The 21,680-nt window shown below is 44.7% G+C and overlaps 1 protein-coding gene and 1 long non-coding RNA gene across 2 annotated transcripts in view; one reads left to right on the top strand and one right to left on the bottom strand.

Annotated features, from left to right (window-relative positions):
* Positions 1-12,914, bottom strand: part of LOC144755829 (uncharacterized) — a 65,766-nt gene extending 52,852 nt beyond the window's left edge. The window contains exon 1 of the long non-coding RNA XR_013594974.1: positions 12,760-12,914. This is a non-coding gene — a long non-coding RNA (uncharacterized LOC144755829). The remainder of the gene's footprint in view (positions 1-12,759) is intronic.
* Positions 12,617-15,558, top strand: LOC144755828 (uncharacterized). The gene has a single exon (XM_078645126.1). It carries the CDS (start codon positions 12,932-12,934, stop codon positions 14,324-14,326), a length of 1,395 nt encoding a protein of 464 aa, XP_078501252.1. The 5' UTR covers positions 12,617-12,931; the 3' UTR covers positions 14,327-15,558.
* The last annotated feature ends 6,122 nt before the right edge of the window (positions 15,559-21,680 follow it).

Below are 21,680 nucleotides of genomic sequence, written 5' to 3'. Positions count from 1 at the left end.
GGGGGGTGGGGGTCACCAAATGTTCGGGTTTGTGCTGTAGTCGTGGTATTTGTACTGCCTCTGTTATTAATAGGTATTGTGCTATCCCAGAATGTCTGACTAAAATGGATAACGTTTCACAGTGGAGATTAGGTTTTTTCTTGAGTTCAAATGGGGCAGGGTAAATTGCGTTTATGCTCATGGAACATATGTGGTCTCAATGATGGTAAAAAACGGGCCTTGTTTTCTAAAATTGTTCGTATTATGCAACTGGATGTATTATGTCTACAAGAGACATATATACCCTGGGCCACACGGGAGTGATTTCATTGCATGCTCCCGACAGACATCCATGATCAGAGGTGTAGCCGTCTTGTTGAAGCGGGGGGTCGGGTTCTGTAAAAAAACTCGAGAGGATAGTGCAGGCAGATGGGTTTTAGCTGAAATAGTGGTTAATAATATATCTCTAACCATCTGCACGATATACGGTTCAAATTTAGATGATCCTGAAGTGATAAAATGCCTGAACCTAGAATTAGCAGCATGGCCACATACAATATTTGTCTGCTGAGACATCAATATCAACCTGTCCGGAAATTTTAATTTAGCAGGGGCTCAAAAGTATACCGCTAGGAAACCCAGGGTTTTTAGGGCCCTTCAGACATTAATTCAAGAACATTGTTTTATTGATCTTTGGTATAGACATACTAAAGACAAAGATGGTTACACATATTATTCTGCCCCCCACAATAAAATGGTCTGATTGGACTATATTTTTATGTCCGATCAGGTAGCTGAGGCGGCTTCTAACTCTGCTCCACCAAGAATTCTATCTGACCATAATCCTCTGATTGTAGAGTGTCCTTTCTTCCGCAGGGCCACTGCTCCTAGGACATGGACATTCGAAAGGAAATTATTATTGGATCAGGCTTACCAGGATCAAATGAGGAAGAGGGTAACTGAGTTTTTAAACATTAATAGGGGCACTGCTGCTAATTGCATAGTCTGCAGACCAAGAGCTTCGCAGCCTTTCGTTGGAAGACTATGCAGGAGCAGATTAAGGGCCGTGTGGAGGAGTTTAGGGTCGCAGAGATAGAATTAACACGTATTATCAAGGAGGGCCTTAATACAGATCAGAGTCAGCAGTCTGTTGCCATAATCAAGTCTAAACTTCTGGAATTCTTTGGGCAGGACCTGGCCGCCAAGTATTTTCAGTATTGTACAATGATGTATGAATATGGGGAAAATTCAGGCAGAATTCTCGCCAAAAGGCTTCAACAGAAAAGTTTGTTAAATCGTATTACTAGAATCCAGGATCACTGGGGCAATGTTCAGGATACGTAGGAGGGGGTTATGGGTGTGTTTCATTAGTTTTATGCTGTGCTCCACACGGAAGATAATATTAGCTCTCAAACTGAGTCTCAGGCTCAGGATTTCCTTCAGGATATCGACACCCTCCAAGTCACAACTGAGCAGAATGAGGCTCTTTCTGCCCCAATTGTGTGGGAGGAGGTCGAGCTAGCCATAAAATCGCTGGCTAACGGCAAGGCCGCCGGTCCTGACGCCATTCCTTTGGAATTTTATAGGGCGTTTTATCCAGAGATCCGCCAAGACATCTTATCAGTTTTTAGGGCAGCACAGGGGGTACTATACCGGCTTCGTGGCGCCAAACTACGATCGTTCTTTTTAAGAAGAAAGATAAACCCAAGCTTCATCCTTCCGACTTATCTCCCTGATAAACACCAATAGTAAAATATACTCTAAAATTGTATCTACTAGACTTGCGGTGGTTATTACCCCATTGGTTTCGCTACGCCAGCACAGGTTTATCCTGGGTAGGGACACGGCTGACCATGTTCAGTGGGTCATCGCATTACTGGATTGGGCTCAAGTTACTGGCTCCCCCCTCCGAGTGATCCTGTTGGACGCCGAGAAGGCGTTCGACAGAGTCGCCTGTGGGTTTTTATGGGCAGTTCTTCACTGGAAGGGTTTCAGCACCAAATTTATTCAGGCTATTCAGTCATTGTACATTTCCGCAGCTGCAACACTGCGCATTTCTGGCCTGGAGTCAGCGTCCTTTAACATCAGCAGGGGCACCAGGCAAGGGTGTCCCTGCTCGCCTTTGCTTTTTGCTCTGTGCATTGATCCCTTCCTAAGCAAAATTAAAGGCAACCTGGATATCTTGCCTATTAGGGTCAATGCTACAGAGTATAAGACGCTGGCTTATGCGGACGACATCGTAGTTATAACTAGTGATGTCGGCTCAGCCCTTTCTGCTTTAAAGACTCTCGCTGAACAGTTTGGCCGGTTGTCAGGCTATAGGTTGAATGTCTCAAAAACGCAGGTCATTCCATCATCCGCTATGGGTCCTTCTGAAGCTACAGTTCTCATAGAAGCAGCATATCTGGGGGTTAAAATCACTGCTCTTGTAGACAATATCCCTGATCTGAATATTCTTCCGGTGATTGAAACTGTCGATGTCAAGTTGGAAAGATTAGACCATTTACATCTTTCTTTATATGGCCGATGCAACATTCTTAAGGCCTTAACCGCGGCGGGCGTTCTATTGAGTGGGCGGGGCTGCGACAGCCGTTGGCAGCACTGGGGAGGGAGTGCTCGACGGGAGCACGGAAGGGGTTAAAATGCTGGTTCCCCCAAAGTTTTTGTATTTATTTAGAACTGTCCCACTAGAGCTGTCACAACGAAGCCTGGCTAGGGCTGAAAGGATCTGCTATAGGTTTCTTTGGGGATACAGTCGTTTGCGCAGGGCAGCTAAATGGATGTGTCTCTCTAGGGATCGTGGCGGCTGGTCGGTTCCAAATCTTCTACTATATTATTGGTCTGCCATGCTTCAACACTTTGGTTACCGCTGCTGGGAGAGAGTGCTGAGGTTCCGCTCTCCAACAGACCCACTATCTATGAGCTAGGTTTGGGGGAGGCTGCTAAAGGTGTCCTGACGCGAATTCTTGAGCCGAGCTATTCTAAGAAAACAAGGTTCAAGGTTATAGGGGCCATGTTCTCAGTTTGGCAGAAAATTCGGCATAAATGGTCAATTCCGAACATTAATTCTTATACCCCTTTTACGGCTGTTTGACTTTTGCCTATTATCTTTCAGGATCAGATTATTTTTAGATGGCAGTCATTGGGTTTGAAGGTCATAGGTGATCTAGGCACTGGCGGGCAAATGGCCTCCTTCCTTTTTAAAGGATAAGTTTCATGTGAACATTCATGACTTTTTTAAATACCTTCAGATCAGAAGCTTTATTGATAACTATGAGCATGAAACCTTCAATATTTTTGACAAGGTTATTTTATTTGAATTAATTTTAAGAAGGGCTAGAATAGGGACAACGTATCAACATCTTCTATCTGATCTCCCGGACTATCTCGCTCTACAGAATGTTAAGTGGGAGGACAAATTGGGTAAGACTGGTGTGGACATAAGGCCGGCACTTGACCTAGCAAGCTACGCCCTAGTTTCTGGTAGCTTACGCACTCAAAGCTATATGGCATGGGTACTCACAAACTTTCTCTCGGGGGCCAAATTTACACTGTGGTTTGTGTCCGAGGGCCGCACCAGTGGGGGTGGGGTCAGTGGGGGAGGGGGTGGGGCTAAAGCAACAAAAAAAAACTGATCATGAGGTTGATCACTGGTCCCTGCAGCGGACACCTTCGTCCACTGAGCCACAAGACACACATCTCTCTCTCTCGCTCTCTTTCTCTCTCTGTCTCCCTCCCTCCCTCTCCCTCCCTCCCTCTCACTCTCCCTTACACTGTCCCCCTCCCTCTGTCTCCTTTTCCCTCTCTCACTCCCTCACTCTGTCACTCCCTTTCCCTCCCTTCCTTTCTCTCCCTCCCTTTCCCTCTCTCACTCCATCACTCTGTCTCCCTTTCCCTCTCTCACTCCCCACTCTGTCTCCCTTTCCCTCTCTCACTCCCTCACTCTGTCTCCCTTTCCCTCTCTCACTCCCTCACTCTGTCACTCCCTTTCTCTCCCTCACTCCCTCACTCTGTCACTCCCTTACCCTCCCTCCCTTTCCCTGAATCCATTTCCCTCTCACTCCCTCACTCTGTCTCCCTTTCCCTCCCTCGCTCTGTCTCCCTTTCCCTCCCTTACTCCCTCACTCTGTCACTCCCTTTCCCTCCATCCCTTCCTTTCCCTCCCTCACTCCCTCACTGTCTCCATTTCCCTCCCTCACTGTCACTCCCTTTCCCTCCCTTCCTTTCCCTCCCTCCCTTTCCCTCTCTCACTCCCTCACTCTGTCTCCCTTTCCCTCTCTCACCCCCTCACTCTGTCTCCCTTTCCCTCTCACTCCCTCACTCCGTCTCTCTTTCCCTACCTCACTCCCCCACTCTGTCTCCCTTTCCCTCCCTCCCTTACCTTCCTCTTTCCCTGCATCCATTTCCCTCTCACTCCCTCACTCTGTCTCCCTTTCCCTCCCTCGCTCTGTCTCCCTTTCCCTCCCTTACTCCCTCACTCTGTCACTCCCTTTCCCTCCCTCACTCTGTCTCTCTTTCCCTACCTCACTCCCTTTCTCTCCCTCCCTTTCCCTCCCTCCCTTACCTTCCTCTCTTTCCCTGCATCCATTTCCCTCTCACTCCCTCACTCTGTCTCCCTTTCCCTCCCTCGCTCTGTCTCCCTTTCCCTCCCTTACTCCCTCACTCTGTCACTCCCTTTCCCTCCCTCACTCTGTCTCCCTTTCCCTCCCTCACTCCCTCACTCTGGCTCCCTTTCCCTCCCTCACTCTGTCTCCCTTTCCCTCTCTCACTCCCTCACCCGGTCTCCCTTTCCCTCCCTCACTCCCTCACTGTCACTCCCTTTCCCTCCCTCCCCCTCCCTTTCCCTTCCTCCCTCCCTCCCTATCCCTCCTACCCTTTGCCTCCTACCCTTTCCCTCTCTCACTCCTTCACCCGATCTCCCTTTCCCTCCCTCACAGTGGCGGCTGGTGACATTTGAAAGTGGTAGGGCGTAAAAGTTAAGGATGACTTGTTACGAGTAGCAAGCATTCACTAAATGTTCTTTTACATCATTATTTTGAAAACAGTATACCTCCATCAAACCCATATGCACAGAATCACATTGCAACTGGAACACATGACCACTGCCCTGTGCGCTCTGCTGAGAGGCCAGGATTTGATGTCCATCAAGATTTCTGAACATCTTTTTCACTATTTGACAGGCACTGTGAGAAACTCGCAGTGCCCTCAGCCTAAGCTCCAGCGCTCTCAAGTGGTGCCACTCAGTTCAAGGTATGCACTGTACAAGAGTAATGTGAGACATGAAAAATAATACATGAACAGAATCCGTAAAATAGCTAACACTTTTAGGGAATGCAACTATGCAATATTAACACATACAATGTAAACAGGAACTAAATCACTGACCTGAACGTGCTCAAGTTTCAATTAAATGTTAAAAATGCTAACATTTTTCTTCCTTCAATGCAGCTGCACGCGGTGCACCCTCGGTTTGCCATCTCTTCCTGTAGTGCCCTCACTCCAGTTCCACTGCACTCTCTGTTCATGTGGCTCATCGCACAGCGTGGACTGCGCCACAAAGGTCACTTAAGGTCCCGCTAGCCTGCATCTCTTTGTTGATAAGTGTTGGTGTGTTTTTTAACTTACATCATGTCACTATAGGGCCCCTTTATCTTTAGTAACTTTGACATATTTGATTGCTATGGTTATATCACGGGCATCGACATTTGATGCAAGTTGCGGCCGGCGGTGGCACCTGTTCTGCAGCACCTAACTGTGCGCCTCGCCTCCAACATGTTATTTATGACGGCATGACTGTCTAAGTGTCGTTTGGCGGCGCGCTTAGTTAACCAGATGGAGTCCTGCCACTGCGCCGCCTCGCCTGAGCCTCCCCATCGCATTTCAAATCAATGCCGCTCAGCGCCTAGGCTCCGAGCCGAGGCCTAGTAACACAGTGCGCGTAAAATAATTTAAAAGTCATTTCGATCAATCATCAGTTAAGTTTGCACTTTGCAGTTTATGTTTATTTGTCCTCCTGACATGACATGCATGATTGATGCCACCCAGTCAGTCACTGCACCCAGTACTGATGCCAGCCACGAGCCACCCACACACGCATTCTAACTGTACACAGAGTCCCTCACTGTCACTCCCTTTCCCTCCCTCACCCTCCCATTCCCTTCCTCACTCCCTTTCCCTCCTTCCCTCTTACTGCCTCACCCGGTCTCCCTTTCCCTTCCTCACTTTGTCTCCCTTTCTTTCCCTCTCCCTCTGTCATCTCACCCTGCCTCTGTGTCAGCCCAGGCTGAGACAGCTTCGGAGCACACACACACACACATAGCTGCACCGAGCGCATTAACAGGTCTTTAAAAGACCATTAGAATGTTAATGAGGCTGTGTTCACCTCTTAGGCCCCTGCAGCTCCACTCTAACTATGGCAGGAATCGCCCGGCCGGCCCCCACAGAGCAGCAGAGTCTCGGAGTCGCGCTGCTGTAACTTAGTTTGCAGACACTCTTTTAAAAAAAAAAAAAATTTAAAACACTGGTATGATGTGTACAAGGTCCGCGGGCCGCCAGGGAAGGCTTGCCGGGCCGCCACTGGCCCGCGGGCCGTACTATGAGTACCCCTGCTATATGGCAATGTTTGATCTATATTATACACCGGCAAAAATTGTAAAATGGGGGGGCCGCAAGGGAGACTGCTGTGCCAGGTGCGGGCTCCAAGCAGCTAACGATATTCACATTTTACTCTTGTCCAAAGTTGGGGTTATGTTTGTATGATGTTGAGTGCTTTATAAATTCTACACTCAATATTCCGATCACCATCTCTCCAGAGATGGTGATAATGGGGTGTGAAGGCACTGTGCCGGTAGAAAGAACAAGATATGCCTCTGCTTTCTTGTTTATAGCCATGTCTTTGATCCCGTTGTGCATTACCTCACAATGGCTGAGTCCCGAAGCTCCCACCTTTGTCAATTGGAGAGCCAGGATTATCACTCTTTATAATTTGGAGTCTTCAGTGTTTTTGAGGAGGGGAAGAAGGAGGCGTGAGCTGGCCTGTAAGATCTGGGCCCCGCTGGGGGAGTGGCTTGAGCAATGAAAAAAAATCTTTTTTTTCCCTCTTTTTAGGTCTCGGCTATAACGCGCTGAAAGCGCGTTCTCGCCAGAGAACTATTGTCGGCGTCTCAGCAGTCTGAGAACACCGAAGTGAGACAAGACCTGGCCGCGCGCAGCGTTTCCCCATAGGATAACGTTGTGCGCGCGGCCAGGTCTTGTCTCCACAGTGCTAATGCAGGCCGGATCGCGACGCGCACCTGCTGGAATGCAGGGGGAGTCTGCATACCAGCGCGCGGCGCTGCTAAAGAGGAGACTGAGTGCGGGAGAGGCGGAGGCAGGCTTACAGACGCGCGGAGTACTTCACAGAATTTTTAACAACCCTTTCGCTTTAGTTAACAGGAATAAATGTGTGACAGGAGTTGATAAGCACAATAACTATCAGTATATTTCCATTGTCTGTACTTAAAAATGAAGTATTTCTGACAAGCTTAAGTTTTAGATCAAGTGTAGATATTTTCCATAAAATTGCTGGCTAAAAGGTTTAATCGACAAAAATAGGACGCCAGACACAATCTATCAAACTGTCTCACTGCAGCCTTGTCCCAGCGCAACTGCCAACATAAATACCGAGATTATCAGGCGCATCAGATAACTAACAAGCAACCCTCTCCGCTCCCGCCATGGAACGAGGGGAGCACTTCCTGGGATGACAACCTCCGGCTGAAATTCCGCCATGTGCTAGCTATTTTTAGATGACGCGCATTGAGTGTTCCCCTCATTAAATGGGGGTACGCGAGCAAACTATCGAGATTTGATAAAGTCGTTCGTTTTCTAGCGCGTGCAGAAGTTCTCAAATTAAATTCCAGTCAGAACGATATGCGCCATTTTACTTTGACAGACATTCCTGAATAAAGTAGTGCAGCCTTCTGGCACCAAGCAGCTGATACGGGAGAACCAAGTGTGCCAAGGGAAATATTCACAACTGTGCTTTTAAAACCTGAAAGTCTTCCTTCCAGGCTCCTTTTTGAATAACAGTAGCAGATGCAAGAAAAACATTCCGAGCAGCTGGCTGCGGCCTACATATAACTCTCAGGTTAGTAGAGAGCGGTGCTGTATTTAGCATCACACAGCATCTTTAAAGATGTAAACTCCGTGGAAACGCTGCACCCTGGACGCATGCTCCGAAAAAACAAGAGGAAAACGGCGCGACAGTGGCCGGCCGAGTCTTTTTGTGTTTGTTGGCTTTTGACATTTGAAATCCTCGTGGGAAGGTGGATCACTTCTTGGATTGTGCGAGAGTGAAATTATCTTGGCAAGTCTCGCATTTTAAGCAGTCAGCAAACCTAAAACAAGGAACAACTAAAAATGACGGGTTATACAGAGTGAAAGTGAGCAGCCTCGGTGACGCCGCTTCCTATTCCTCACTCCATTTTGCACACACACTAAGTGAGCCAGCCATGCCTAGCGTATACTCGCTGTACATCCTCCAGTACACATTCCTATTTTTAGACAGCAGCACAGACATCAGACATGGATGATGCGTGATTCAGGGAAAACCCCCCAGTACAAATAGGTACTTCAGGCAATATACCATAATACCGATTGCCTGTGCCTGACTGCATTGGCGTTTTCCATGCAAAAATTGATTTACTCTGCTACTTGTGTCACAAGATTTCTTGCACAAACCTTTAGTAAATGTGCACCTTGCTGTATCTATAGAAGTATCTATTGACCCGTCCCTGTCATGAGCAATGCCAATAGCTCTAACTTTAACAGTGCCGGACCATTGCATTGTAAATGCTTCTTTTCTTTTCTTATTGAGAAAGGTCCAAAGTGAAAGGAGGAGAGGAGGGGGAAGGGAAAGGGGGAAAAATGAAAAAAACAAGTTTAATCTATGTGCCTTCTGGCCTTTACTCTGCCCTCCAGGCTGTATAACCAATTTGTAATTGTCTATGCTTCTTATGTCCATTCTCCACTGAGTATCTCATGTATTGGCTTTGCTTTCTTTTTATGTTTGTCTGGTTTTGCATCTCTGTGTAAATTTTGATTGCCACAACTTTCTTTCTTCTTTTTGGTTTTCCTAATTACTAAAATTAAGTTTAAAAAAAAGAGGAGATGAACAGTAAACAGTTCACAGCTCCATGACGTTCTGTAGCAGAGTCCACAGAGAACGTGTCTGCTGGAAGGGGGCCACCTGTGTATATGTTCAACCATTGGCCACTGAATTTAATTTACACAGAGACAGAGAGTACACTCAAAACCACACAAATGATACCACTGGCAGAACCTTCATAAAAAGGTCAAGAGATGTTCCGCCTCTAAACAGGGTGGAGAGAACTATTGACTTTCTCCCCTACTTAGTGTGCACCAAGGATTTTCTTAGGGAACATTAGAGCTGCAGTTAGGGGATCCCTGTAAATACACAGAAAACACCAGCACTTCAATCTCTCTGAAGCTGCTCTTCTCCCTTTGTTGCTGAAAACATGCTTAACAGAAGTACCTGGGAAGAGGACTCAGCATTTCAAAAGGTGAGCTCTCTGCAGTGTCAGCGCATCAGAGAAGGCCCCTGGGACAAGAAGACATAAACTAGATTGAGTTGTGCGAGGAGGGCAGCGTTTGATCCTTGTTGCCCATCAAGTCACTCTGGAATACTCAAGTTGCTTCAACACCTGTTATGTGAGTATTTCCTGACTGGCAGCATGATTTACTTTATGGACTGCGCTTGGCCTATCAAATGCCCACTAGAGCTACTCTGTCAGACTTGCCTCACCCTACCCATGGTGGGAGCCATCTTCCTCTCTGGAAAGCTTGCTAGCACAAGAACGAGAGCTCCACATCTCTCATCCACAACGGTCCAAACACTATCCTTTACAAAACGTAACACATGGCCAGAGCGATTGACTTCCCACAGCACCAAGCCTCCACATTTTGTCGTGTCCTGGCTCCATTGTCCATGAGCTACACTAAACAGCCCCCGATTATTAATCTCTCAACATTGTAGTTGTAATGGATATTGAAATGCAAGATTAAATGTTAATTCAAATGTGATGGTCTCCAAGGGGTATCTTCCAGTAAATGTGGGGCTGTAGGCACTTTAGTATAACAAATACCTGGTGATTGATTGTCCTCCTGGCTTGATACTGTTCCGTTCTCACGAGCAGAAAAATATTATTATTATGCAATCCAATTAAAGACAATTTCCTCTGTTTCTCTAAGAAAGACCACTCTACATAGACAATCCTACACACGATTTGCTATATTGGGCCTTTAGTTCCTGGATAGCCCTTGTCGACGTTCAGAAGGGCAGAGTGTGAGACTGTTTATGTGTATACCGGTAATACAGAATCCTTTTTCATTCAATTAAATATATATCTTTCTGCATCTCAAAATTATTCCTGATTATCCACAGCCTTGTCATATAGATTAGCTAGATTGAAATATAAGATGCTTCTTATCAGCTAGAGAAGTAGCCAAAAGATGTGGTGAAATAACATCACACACCACGGCACAAGCACCTACATGCCTACGTCATTTCCCTGTGCAACATTCTTTTAATACTACCGACTCATCTTTCATAACCTTCGAGTGACCCGCATTCATTGTCCTGCATCATTTTCCCACATTTTTATTTTGGAAAATTACTACTTGATTATTAAACTCTACTTCAGAAAGACCAATGCATTTTAACAGAAAATAGGAACCATTCTAGCATTTCACTGTTACTGGATCCCACAACTTTGACAGGCTGAGCGCTGATGTCCCTGATCAAGGAGCTGGATATAAAACCAAAAACTATTTGCTTAGTCAGTGCTTGTTTAAATAAAATTCAACATGTGTTCCACATAAATTTGAGGGTGCACTATTCGAGATGCGACTACTCCTTCCCGATTGATCTTATGTACAAAAAAAAAACATATACACGTATCAGAAACAAAAGCAGACTGCATAAATTATTCACCCGTTATGGGGCAAAACAATTTCCATTCTGTTCTATGATTTGTACGGTGCGGCTAATCATCCCTGTGGTGTCTCCAGGCGCTGTTCCTAGGCACGGAATGATTACGTGATTTGCCCAGAATCACAGGATGTTGAGCTGACGCCGAGACTCAAGCCTGGATCGCCAACGTAGGCGGCTCTGGCCGTTATGCCACACCTTCGATTCTCAGCCCTTGCCTCATCCCGAGTTCTCAATCTGCTTTTCTGAGCACAATATGCAGGTGGTTAATCTTATTGTATTGTAATTGCATTTATATACCTATGATCCCACCAACAGTTGCCTACATTGAGGCACTCCCCACAATCCATGATCAAAATCAGTCAAAAGAGCCTAGTCAAAACTGGAATCGAGAACGAGCAACGTAATATTTAGAATAATTTACATATACGATACAGTTCTAACCTACTTCCAATGAGATGGGGTGGTTACAAAGAACATTTAATTGTAGAAAGAGCTTCTCGAACATTAGTTGGTGTGCATGAATAATATGGTGTATGTACAGCCTGATTGTGACCGGATTATAGAAACCAAGGTGGAATTAAAGGGGACCGTAGCTGAAATAGTACTAGGCCACAATAAATTCTATTTTTCCTTCACATTTACTGAATACGAAAGTACAATTTAAAAAGGCGAAGAGAGCATACAGTTGACCCGCAATAACAGTTTTTGTGCAAGTGCCAAAACGGGGATTAGTATCCTGGTTCCATTATTATAAATTCAGCCAGCTCTACACACTACAGTGTAGACTTGTGCAGCTCCAAAACATAAAAATAGTATGTGAAAAGACAATGGTATTTATAAAAATTTCCAAACTTCTCCTTTTTGGGCAACTATTTCTTTAAGACGGCGCTCGTTTTGTTTTGCTTCAGTGTCCGCCATGTTCGCCAAAACGGGGGGCTGTTGTATGAGAAGATTAAACGTATCCTTTAGCCTAGCATTTCAACTTTTTTACACTCAACCCCATCGCCGATTTCGGCTCTTTACGCGTAACGCTTTTTCGTGCAATTTAAAAAGTGCCTGGAAATAATCGAGCTTCCCCTTTACTAGCGCCGAGTCGATGGCTGGGACTATTTTCCTAATGACGAATTTTTCATCAGAAGACGACCACAGAAAGCAAAGAGTGCTAGCTTAAATACAAGTAGTTTATTTTGAAAAGAAATCCACAACATGCGTCTTAATTCTCTCGTTTCTGATGCCCCTTCCACATTCCTCGCATTCGACGCGTAGTCATCATCGATCCTCTCAAACACAGATAAAATGGAGTACTCTCCTTGTAACGCATCAAGCTTTGCTATGATTGGCCTTCCGCACTTGATTGACTTGTCCCCTCCCTTGGTAAAGAAAATGGGACGGTGCTAACAAAGATCGACACAAGTTACAGCCAATGAGATTCCTCAAAGGCGGGCCTTCACATTCTACGCATTGATTGGTTGACTAACAGACCGCCAGGTGTCTCTATCGGGATTTGTAGTGCGTAAGTTTGCCATATTGATACGAACGGGGAGTCATGGAACTACAGCTCCCAGGAGGACATACGCAAGCGCCTGCGCAGGGAGAACACAGATTCCGCTATATAAGGAGCTACCAAGTGCTTAAGACAGCAGTTAGGAGTCAGCAAGCGAAGAAGTTGTATAGTGGGAGCAGCAAGAAGGGTGAGAAGTGGGCGGGGATAAGTTTGACAGCTGTACTAGTAACATTGAAGGAAGACCAAACTGCGACGAAAGGGGAAGATTGTGTATATAGCTCACCTGACAGAGCAGCCCAAGGAGTGGTCCCCAAGGATACCGAGAATGCCCTGGGAGCCACTACAGCAGGCGTGGCAAACTGAAGGAGGAACCTGAAGAGTTACCAGCACAAGACGCTGTTGAATCAGCAGTCGCCGGGATTTGCCGCTGCAGAACATCTTCCATTATCCAAGGCATGGAAGAACACGAGCTGTCAGACAACTGCCAAACTTCCCCTGTGAGTGCAGGTGGGGGAGAGAATGCGCATGCGTCTGAAATGGAGGTGGACGGTGGGTGGCGCTGCAGCGATGAGCAAGTGCAGAATTGCTATAGAGAAGAGCGTCCCGATGCAAACTGCCGTAGAGAAGACATGGCACAGGAAGAGAACTGCCATAGAGAAGAGCCGAAGGAACAGCAGCGAGAAAGCCATAGAGCGCAGCAGCTAGACGAGAACTGCCATAGAGATCAGAATGCGAGGCAAGAGCGAGACTGCAATAGAGGGGTTGGTGTGCAGGCAGAGCCTTATGAGCCAATCGCAACATGGCGGGGTGTGGGCATGCAGCAGGTGGGCGGGGGTCTGGAGAAGCAATCAAAGCCGCCTAGTGGCGACGAGAGGCATAGTGATCTCGCAGCGCTGTCTAATAGCGGGGCATGTGAGGGTAAGGTTGCGAACCCTTCCAGCGGCGGGTGCGATGTCAACGTCCCTGCTGCACTTCGTGGCGGCGAAGAGTGGCGGAAAAAGAAGCATCGGCGCCGGCCTTCAAAGAAGAAGCGCCGCTGGAAGCCCTATTTCAAGCTCTCATGGGAGGAGAAGCAACAGCTGGATGAACGTGAGAGCCAGCGGGCTGCTCGCCTCCGTGCAGAGATGTTCGCCAAGGGCCAGCCAGTGGCTCCTTACAATACCACCCAATTTCTTATGGACGATCATGCCCAAGCCGAGCCCGATCTGCGGAGCGGAGGCGGCACGGAGAGTAGTGATGAGGAGCCCCCCGAGGAGGAGGTCGAGGGACCGGGCAGCGATGGCACGGGAGGCCCTGGCTCCGGCCTACGCCCCGGGGGCTTCCTCCTCAAAGATTTTTCTGAAACGTACGAGCGCTACCACACCGAGAGCCTGCAGAACATGAGTAAGCAGCAGCTGGTGCGCGAGTACCTGGAACTAGAGAAGTGCCTATCTCGCATGGAGGACGAGAACAATCGGCTGCGCAAGCAGGGTGTCCGGCGATCTCACCTGCACCCTCATAATAAGGACTCTCTTAACCATGGCACTGCTCACTGGCATGCAGGGGCTGGACCCCAGCATCACCCACCAGAGAAAGATATCTTACAGCCCCCCAGGGAGGACCCCCGCCCAGATAGAGAACCTCTTTCTGAAGATCAACAACTCTTAAAGGAAGACCCCAGCACTCATGCCTTACCCAGAGGGCCCCTTATTCAGCTTTACAAGGAGGATTCTCACCCAGAGATTAAGTCCCATGAGCGGCCCCATACCCGTATACGAGAGCTGGAGAAAGAGTTGGACAGACTGAGAGCTCAAAACACGCAGTTACTGCAGGAGAAGGAGAGCAGCCTCCTTAATAGCTGTGGTGACTGATAATGCCACAAGGCCTAAGCAGGACTTTGAACAAGAAGTATAAAGGTTATATAGATATGTATATATTTCACGAAACCAACATTTTCATTATACTTTTCTATTTTTCCAGTTGCACTTACTAAAAAGAAAATGGAGTAACAGTGTTCCCTTTACGTCCGATGCATGTACTCAAGTCTCACTTTTGTTTAAAAATGTCTGTACCCATTAGAACTGCTACAGTCCTTACCAAAGTTAGTAGGTGTCTCTCTCCCAGTAAGAAGAACTTTCTCCCTTGGAATACATATTCTGGATTGTGTCGTATTTCCAGCACCCTTGAGGTCTGGACTCCTCGAGGTTCTAATATAATCATGATTGTCTGAAAGGTTACCATGTAATTGATCCTGTATGAAGAACAGTGTTTATAGGTTTCTATTTTACGCCCAAGCCAACATTGATTATCCCACTTGGAAGATGGATCAACCTTGATTGGCTTGGCACTTAAAAAAAGAGTGACAAGCTTGACTCAAATTTTAAGCAAGTTCTGCTTATTTCAGTTCTATTTGTGTTGTCCTGAGCCCACCTGGATCATCATCGTGGTAACAATTGTGAAACAAATTGTCCAGTGTATTGGGTTAATATTCAAGACTATGGTTCTTAAAGTCTCACTCTTATGAAATAATTGACTTTGAATTGTCTTTGTGCACCGGTCTTGTGAAATCGAATTTTCACCGCACTTGCAAAGATTAAACTGGGACAAATTGTAAAGACGACTAAAGTTAATTGGGCTTATTTACTCCAGAAAATGAGTGTTTCCTATGTTCTTCATTTAGTATGCTGTTGCATCATGCAAGTGCCAGCGTATGCCATATATGATCATTGTAAAAAAGACACGACGATCCACCTTCCAAACAAACGTAATTTTTTTTTCCTTCACTTTTTGTCTACCCTTGTTGTTATTTTAATTATGTCCAACCAACTTTTGTGCCTCAAGGAAAAGGGGGGCTACGCATATTTTGTACAAGTATGTGTGTGTATGTGTGTGTGTGCGTGTATATATATATATATATATATATATATCTTTAGAAATTGATTTTAAATACCAACCACTAAAGGAAAAACAGAATATTTGATTTTGCGGCGTGGTAAAGACAAATGGCCAAATTGTAATCTTAATTTGTTTGATTTGCAATACATGTTATAAATAAATCTGTAATATAATTTGTTTTCTGGAGATATTAAAATGGCTTAGTTTTTGTGTGGGAGTATTTTTAAGTGCTTTTCAAATCCCAATGCGTTTTTTCATATTTTTTAATTTTAGGGATAATAAAATGTAAAAAAAATCTTGTGTGTTTATTTTATTTTAGCAGGGTGTATTTCTAAATTTACAATTACATTTGTGATATATAACAGCAGTATGGTGCAAACAAATTGGGGATTCTCGTTTGCGACGTCCAGAACACCGGTACTATTTTCAACAGCAGTTTATTCTCAAAGTAACAATCTCAAATGTCTGGAATAAATATTGAGGAACCAGTTCTGTAAATCCTTAAATGTTACCTTAACAAACGGCAAAGAAAGTGACTCTGGACATACGAGTTCCATGTAATTCGTCTTGTGGGCCAATTCAAGTGATGAGACAGTTTGATAACGTTTGTATTAATATGCAGTTTTAGAAAGTAGCAGCATGACGTCATACGCCTTTCTGAAAGAAAGAAATATAACCGTCATTTGACTAGAAAGCATGCATGTCATATTGTGATACGCTTCTGACTTGGTGCGTTTTAACCAAGTTATCGAGCTGTCTCATCATTTGAATTTGACCCAAGAAAGCAGAATTATCTGCGAAATAAATGACTAGTATTTTCTCTTAATTTCTTTAAGATAATGATAATAAATTTGGGTATATGTAATTAGTGGCCTCCGCTTGTAAAGAAGTAAGTAGTATAGGTGGTATGTTTGTATCCCCCATCAAGATCGCTGTGTGTAATTGTGTATCGGAGAAATGTACTATTCATTAGCACTCAATGTCTCACCTCCACTTTTACTTTTCCAGATTTTTCCTCCATTCATGCGCGTTTGAACTTTTTTTTTTTACTGAGTTTAAAAAACATGGAGCAAAAGCTTTTATTGTACTTGACAGCACGAGTGGGGGAGATTTACAAAAGACAGGGTTGGACAAAACAGGGGGCTAGCGTGAAGGAACTCTGGGTGGAGTATAAACAATGAGTGAGAGAAATGTGGAGTGGGGCGGGGGTGGAGAAGCACTCGCCCTACAGAGAAACTGAGTGCCGGGAGACAGATACATTTTTAAAAAAAACGTACTTTCGTCCTGCATCACCCAAAAGAAAATAGTAGTGCTTGAAAGCCAAACAGTGATAGGATGGCCATATCCAAGTAAACAGTTTTTCATTTCTAAATATTTTTACTTGTATGTGGAAAAGGGATTACTTAATCATCAACTAATGAGCACACATGAGTTCTACGAACTATTCTAGTTACAGAAAACGGCAACACTAATCTTTGCTAGGTTTCATGGAACATACAGTACATAATTGGACCAAGAAAGTGTGTGTGTGTGTGTGGGGGGGGGGGGTCACTGGGTGTACGTGTCTTAAAACAAGGCCTTCGGTTCATTCACCTTACACCATGGAAAGAGCTGGACTTCAAGGTCACTTTTAATGCTATATTTTACTTTAGTTCCACAAGTGAGTTAATTTACAAATTTAGAGCATTAGCAAATTAATTTGCACTGGGGTTATTCACAGAGGCCAGGGTGTAGGAGAAGCTGCAGCCCAGGCACTTTGTCAACTCATTGGATGCTTACGTGGGCCGACAATTGCCACTTATTGATCTTCTGGCTTACCAGTAATCACCTAAGTACATGGATTGGTTCCTCCCGGCCCCCTCTTTTTTCTGTCTGGCAATTCTCACAGCCTAAACAGCCATATAGATGACTCACTTACTGTACCTACAGGTCATCATCTATGCACAGTTCGCTCCCATTGTTTTATTTTTAAGGTTCTTTACCACTTTCCACATACGCAGTCACCAACTCATTCTATCTAGGGCCTTAAGTGCCCCTCTGAGGGATTGGAAGGACACATAAACCCCTCACTGGCTCATTCACAGTCCAGCACTGTTACCCGACAAGAAACATCACTGAGTAGCATAAGGAGAGCTTCGCTGAAAATGCAACTCAGCCAAGGATTACGTGGTGGTCAACTAATACTATGAGTCTATTCCCCTTATGTGAAAGGCCAGAAGTTATTGTTTTACTTTTTGGATATCCAGCCAATATCTGTAAATTATAATTGTTGTAGAACATATCTATAATTTTGAAATTAACAGTATTGTTCCTTCTGCTTTACTTCCAAAGAATGGAACAGCACAGTAGCAGTTGAGGGAACAAATACACCCAGCACTGCAAAAAAGCGCCTAAACCCGTCATGGTAAACTTGCATAACCTTCATATCGCTTTACACCAGTAGTACATTTTAGACATCCTATTTCTCTATCATGTGCACAGCTCCAAGTTACGTAAGTAAGCTTAGTGTTTCCATCTCAATAACGCTCCATATTAATTGTTTTTACCACTTTTTGTAAAGCCTTAATCTGCAAAGTCGAGTCAAGTTTCAAAGGGTACCGACCTGTGAAAGCATTTGGTATGGATTGAGGTGGAAGTGTCTCTGATGGACAACTTCCACTTTTAGAATGACAATGGCAGGCAATGGGGAGCCGACTATAGTTCAGGGGGGACAGCTGGCTTACCTGATGTCTCGGTAGCATATTATTTGTTTAATGTTATTATTAACTTTGTTTGAATTTATAACGATATACAGAGAGCTTCCTACACCTCAAGGCCGCTGTAGACTTATTTAGCAGAAAAAATAGATCCAAATAGCATTGCAGATTATGAGTGCCACCGCAAGTAATCACTAGGAAATAGCCATATTGTATGTCTAATAAACTATGCTAGTTAAACAATTTGCAACAATCCCTAACATCTCCCAACTCAAAGATACACCCCTTCGTATTCTGTATCAGTCCCAGATGCTCATGCCATCAACGTTCTGTCACATCACAAATTATTCATGACTACATCGATCTGCACCCTGACCTAGGTCCTTGGGGCAATTTTTGTGCTGTACGTCTATCACAGTATGCAAACACATTGTATCATAAAATGGCACCCCTAAAAACGGAGAGGTGCAGGTGAATGCACTAATCGAAGAGCACAGGTACTATATGCAAGGCATGTATCAACACTAGGGGCTGATCTAGACAAAACTCACCCTGACCACTCCAAATTAGTGTATGATGTGTGCAAAACCATGATTAAAGAGTCCTCTAGCATAATCCTCGAAGTTTCCTTAGGCAATAAATGTAGTCTCATTTCTGTTACACTGCTAGCATAACGTGCCTGAGTAAAAGTTAGTGTAACCGGTGCTCGTTCGTAGGCGACCTGTCCAGCGGTAAGCAAAGCTCCAAAAATACAGCGTGAGAGACTAACTAAGCACAATCCATCGTGGCTGGTATGTACACAGACCCACGGAAATAACTTCATTTGCTCAAAAGCGGAAGCGGGTATTTTAGTTGAGGTTTCTTGCTTTCACTGAGCTGTAAGACAACTGCTAGCGTTGTATTGGACACCCTGTGACCTTGATGGCATGCAGTGTCGTCTGTTCTAGTGAACCGAAAAGCATCAGAGCAGTTACCTTGGCGAATTTTGGCTTTGGAATTTTTTGTTTAATATCCTTCAAAATTATTTTTGCTAGCATTTCCTTGGCTTATGTCTAGGAGAACACCTCCTAGGGGAGGGATTCCATCTGAACTGTTTACAGCTGATCAAACTATTGGGTGAAAGTAAACATAGGGCGCGATTTATCACTTACTCGTGCAGTGCAGCAGCTGCAAATGCTGTGCTGCATGGAAAGGAGAGCGCCATGCAAATAAGGCACTCTCCTCCCTAGCGCCAGCGCTGAAATCGGCTGCTGTGCACCAGGGAGACACCTTTGCGCAAGAGTGCCTCTGTGAGTCTAGCATAGGTTTTGTACTGGAAGGATAGCCTCCCAGTTAAAATTACCACGATTAGAATAACTAAATCTTTTCCTGCTTTGTATGTGTGCTGTACAGTGCAGCACATGTACAAAGTCGGAAAAGGTGAGCCTACTTCAAAAGGGCACAGTTTTCTGACGAAAACCCTGTCTACTTTATTTTGTAAATAGGGTTTAGCGTCAGAAACCATGGGTGGTCGCATGGGAATGGCCATGATACGTCCCCTTGGTGCTAAGTAAGGCAAAGCTTTCACGTTATTTCCAGCACTAAATAAGTTCAGCGCTAGATAGTAAATCGTAAAAAAGATTTTGCATTGATTTGAGTCATGTTTGTGTTGCAAACACAGTGTAACATCTTAATAAATCCCCCCTGAAGTCTCTATTTTGACAATCACTGTCACTTGCCTGAGTAGGGAATCTTATGCCTCGTCTTTCTGGGAGCGAGAACAAGCATAAAACTATAGAGAAATGCCTATAAAGAGCATTTCTAACTTTCACACCTCCTTGAACGCTCCCTTGAATTGTAGAAATAAAAGAAGTACAATGAACCATAGAATTGCTGGGAAGAAAGGAGGGGTTTCAGGGAAATTACCTTCATTCGAATTGTGACACAGCATCAGCTACCCTAAGTAATTGACTGTTTTGAACTATGCATTTGATGGTAAGATTGCTCAACTTGTTGGTTCATGAATTTAGCTGCAAAAGTCTGGAACTCAAAAGACGTTCGTTGTAATGCCAGCTGCCACACCCTTTCAGAGGGTTCTAAAATGTGCACCCTGCAAAAAATGCATGTAATTTTGCTCTGATAACTGAAATTTTGAATCGCGACCTTTGTACGTGAAAGCCTCTTCTAACGGTTCAGATATTTTTCCTTTTTTATTTTGAACTGTAATGAATAGAATTATTAGATTTTGCTCTTCAAGTAGTGATAGTTTTCCCTGTCCATATTTTTATGGCTATCATTTTCAGGTCTGGTGTTAGCCAAGTCGTTTTCATTTTACTAAAATGATATGTATTGTATACTTAGTAGGGGGCATATTATCAATGGCTTTATCTCCGCTTTTTTGGCTTTAAAAGCCAAAGAAGCAGAGATAAAAATATTGCCCTATCAATAACAGGGTGCTAACATGCAAAATCGCATGTTCGCACCCTTTTCCACTACGCTTCCCTTTGCATCTCTAATGAGATGCAAAGTGGGCGTTCCAGAGCAAAATAATAGGAGAAATGTCGCTAAGCGTCATTTCTCCTATTATCAAGCTTCACGCTAACCCTGTTAGAGACAAAAAAGCAGCGCTAACCACGGTTAACACTGCTTTTTTTTACGTCTGCTAATTTTCAGACTTGGTCATGTAATTCAATGGGAGGTGGATTACATGACCCTGCCCTATCAGCAAGGTTTCGCTGGTTGCAGTGTGATTATCGCTGGATTTCCAGCGATAATCACACTGTTTACCAGCAAACGCATGGATTCCTATCGCTTGGGAGATAAGCGTTGCTGATAGCACGCTATCTCCGCAATGGAATCCAGCGTTAGCCTGCGATAATTATCCTCGCGCTAAAAGCGCTGAGCGATAATTATCATAGGACCTTGCTAATATGCCCCTAGGTCTTTAAGACAGCCCTCTACATCTATTGGTCTGTTATTGTGTCATTCACGTTTTTCTTCCACCCACTACAGCAGGTTTCCCCACACTGTGGGTCGTGACCCACTCGTATATATACAGCTATTGGCCATGCTGCACCTTTTCTTTCTAAAGGAAGCTTGAAAAGCTGATGACTGTGTCATGCCTGCTTTGCATCAGGAAAGCTTGAAGTGCGGGTTTTGTGTAAAGGAAAATATGCACTTGACATGGCCTGTTTCTACTTTTGTTGCTACAGCCTGTTGTAAATTTTAAAGTGACTCATAAGCATTCACCTCAATCTTAGGACTCAGAGAAATTAAAGCGGGTGATAGAACAAAAACGTTGTTGACAAGTCAAAATGAAATGAGTGGGGATAAAATCCAAGATCAGCACGATTAGAAAGAAGCAGAAATTTGAGCTAGCATAGGAAAATAACACCGGGATCAAATAAGAGAATGAGAGGTGCAGACAGGAAATCTAGAGATAATAAGAGCGAGGTTGAGGGATGGGGAGCATGAGTTAGAGACCGAGCTAGAGACCAAGATAGAGCTGAAGGTGAACAGAGTACGATGAATAAGGAAGTAAGACACGACAGGCAGGCTTTTATTGGACAAGCGTTGAGATGGCATGAGAAAAGTCAGTGTAAAACAGTAATAAAATGGAAGAGTATTGTTGCATGACACCGGGTCTTGTGTGCCT

This window comes from Lissotriton helveticus, chromosome 5_1 (genome assembly GCF_964261635.1).
Source record: "Lissotriton helveticus chromosome 5_1, aLisHel1.1, whole genome shotgun sequence".
Lineage (NCBI taxonomy): Eukaryota > Metazoa > Chordata > Amphibia > Caudata > Salamandridae > Lissotriton > Lissotriton helveticus.
Note: the sequence above shows the minus strand (reverse complement) of the source record. Positions and strands in the feature narration are given on the sequence as shown.

Bases quoted from the DNA above. Each gene is read 5' to 3' on its own strand.
- LOC144755828 (XM_078645126.1), top strand. From the start codon at position 12,932: ATGGAAGAACACGAGCTGTCAGACAACTGCCAAACTTCCCCTGTGAGT.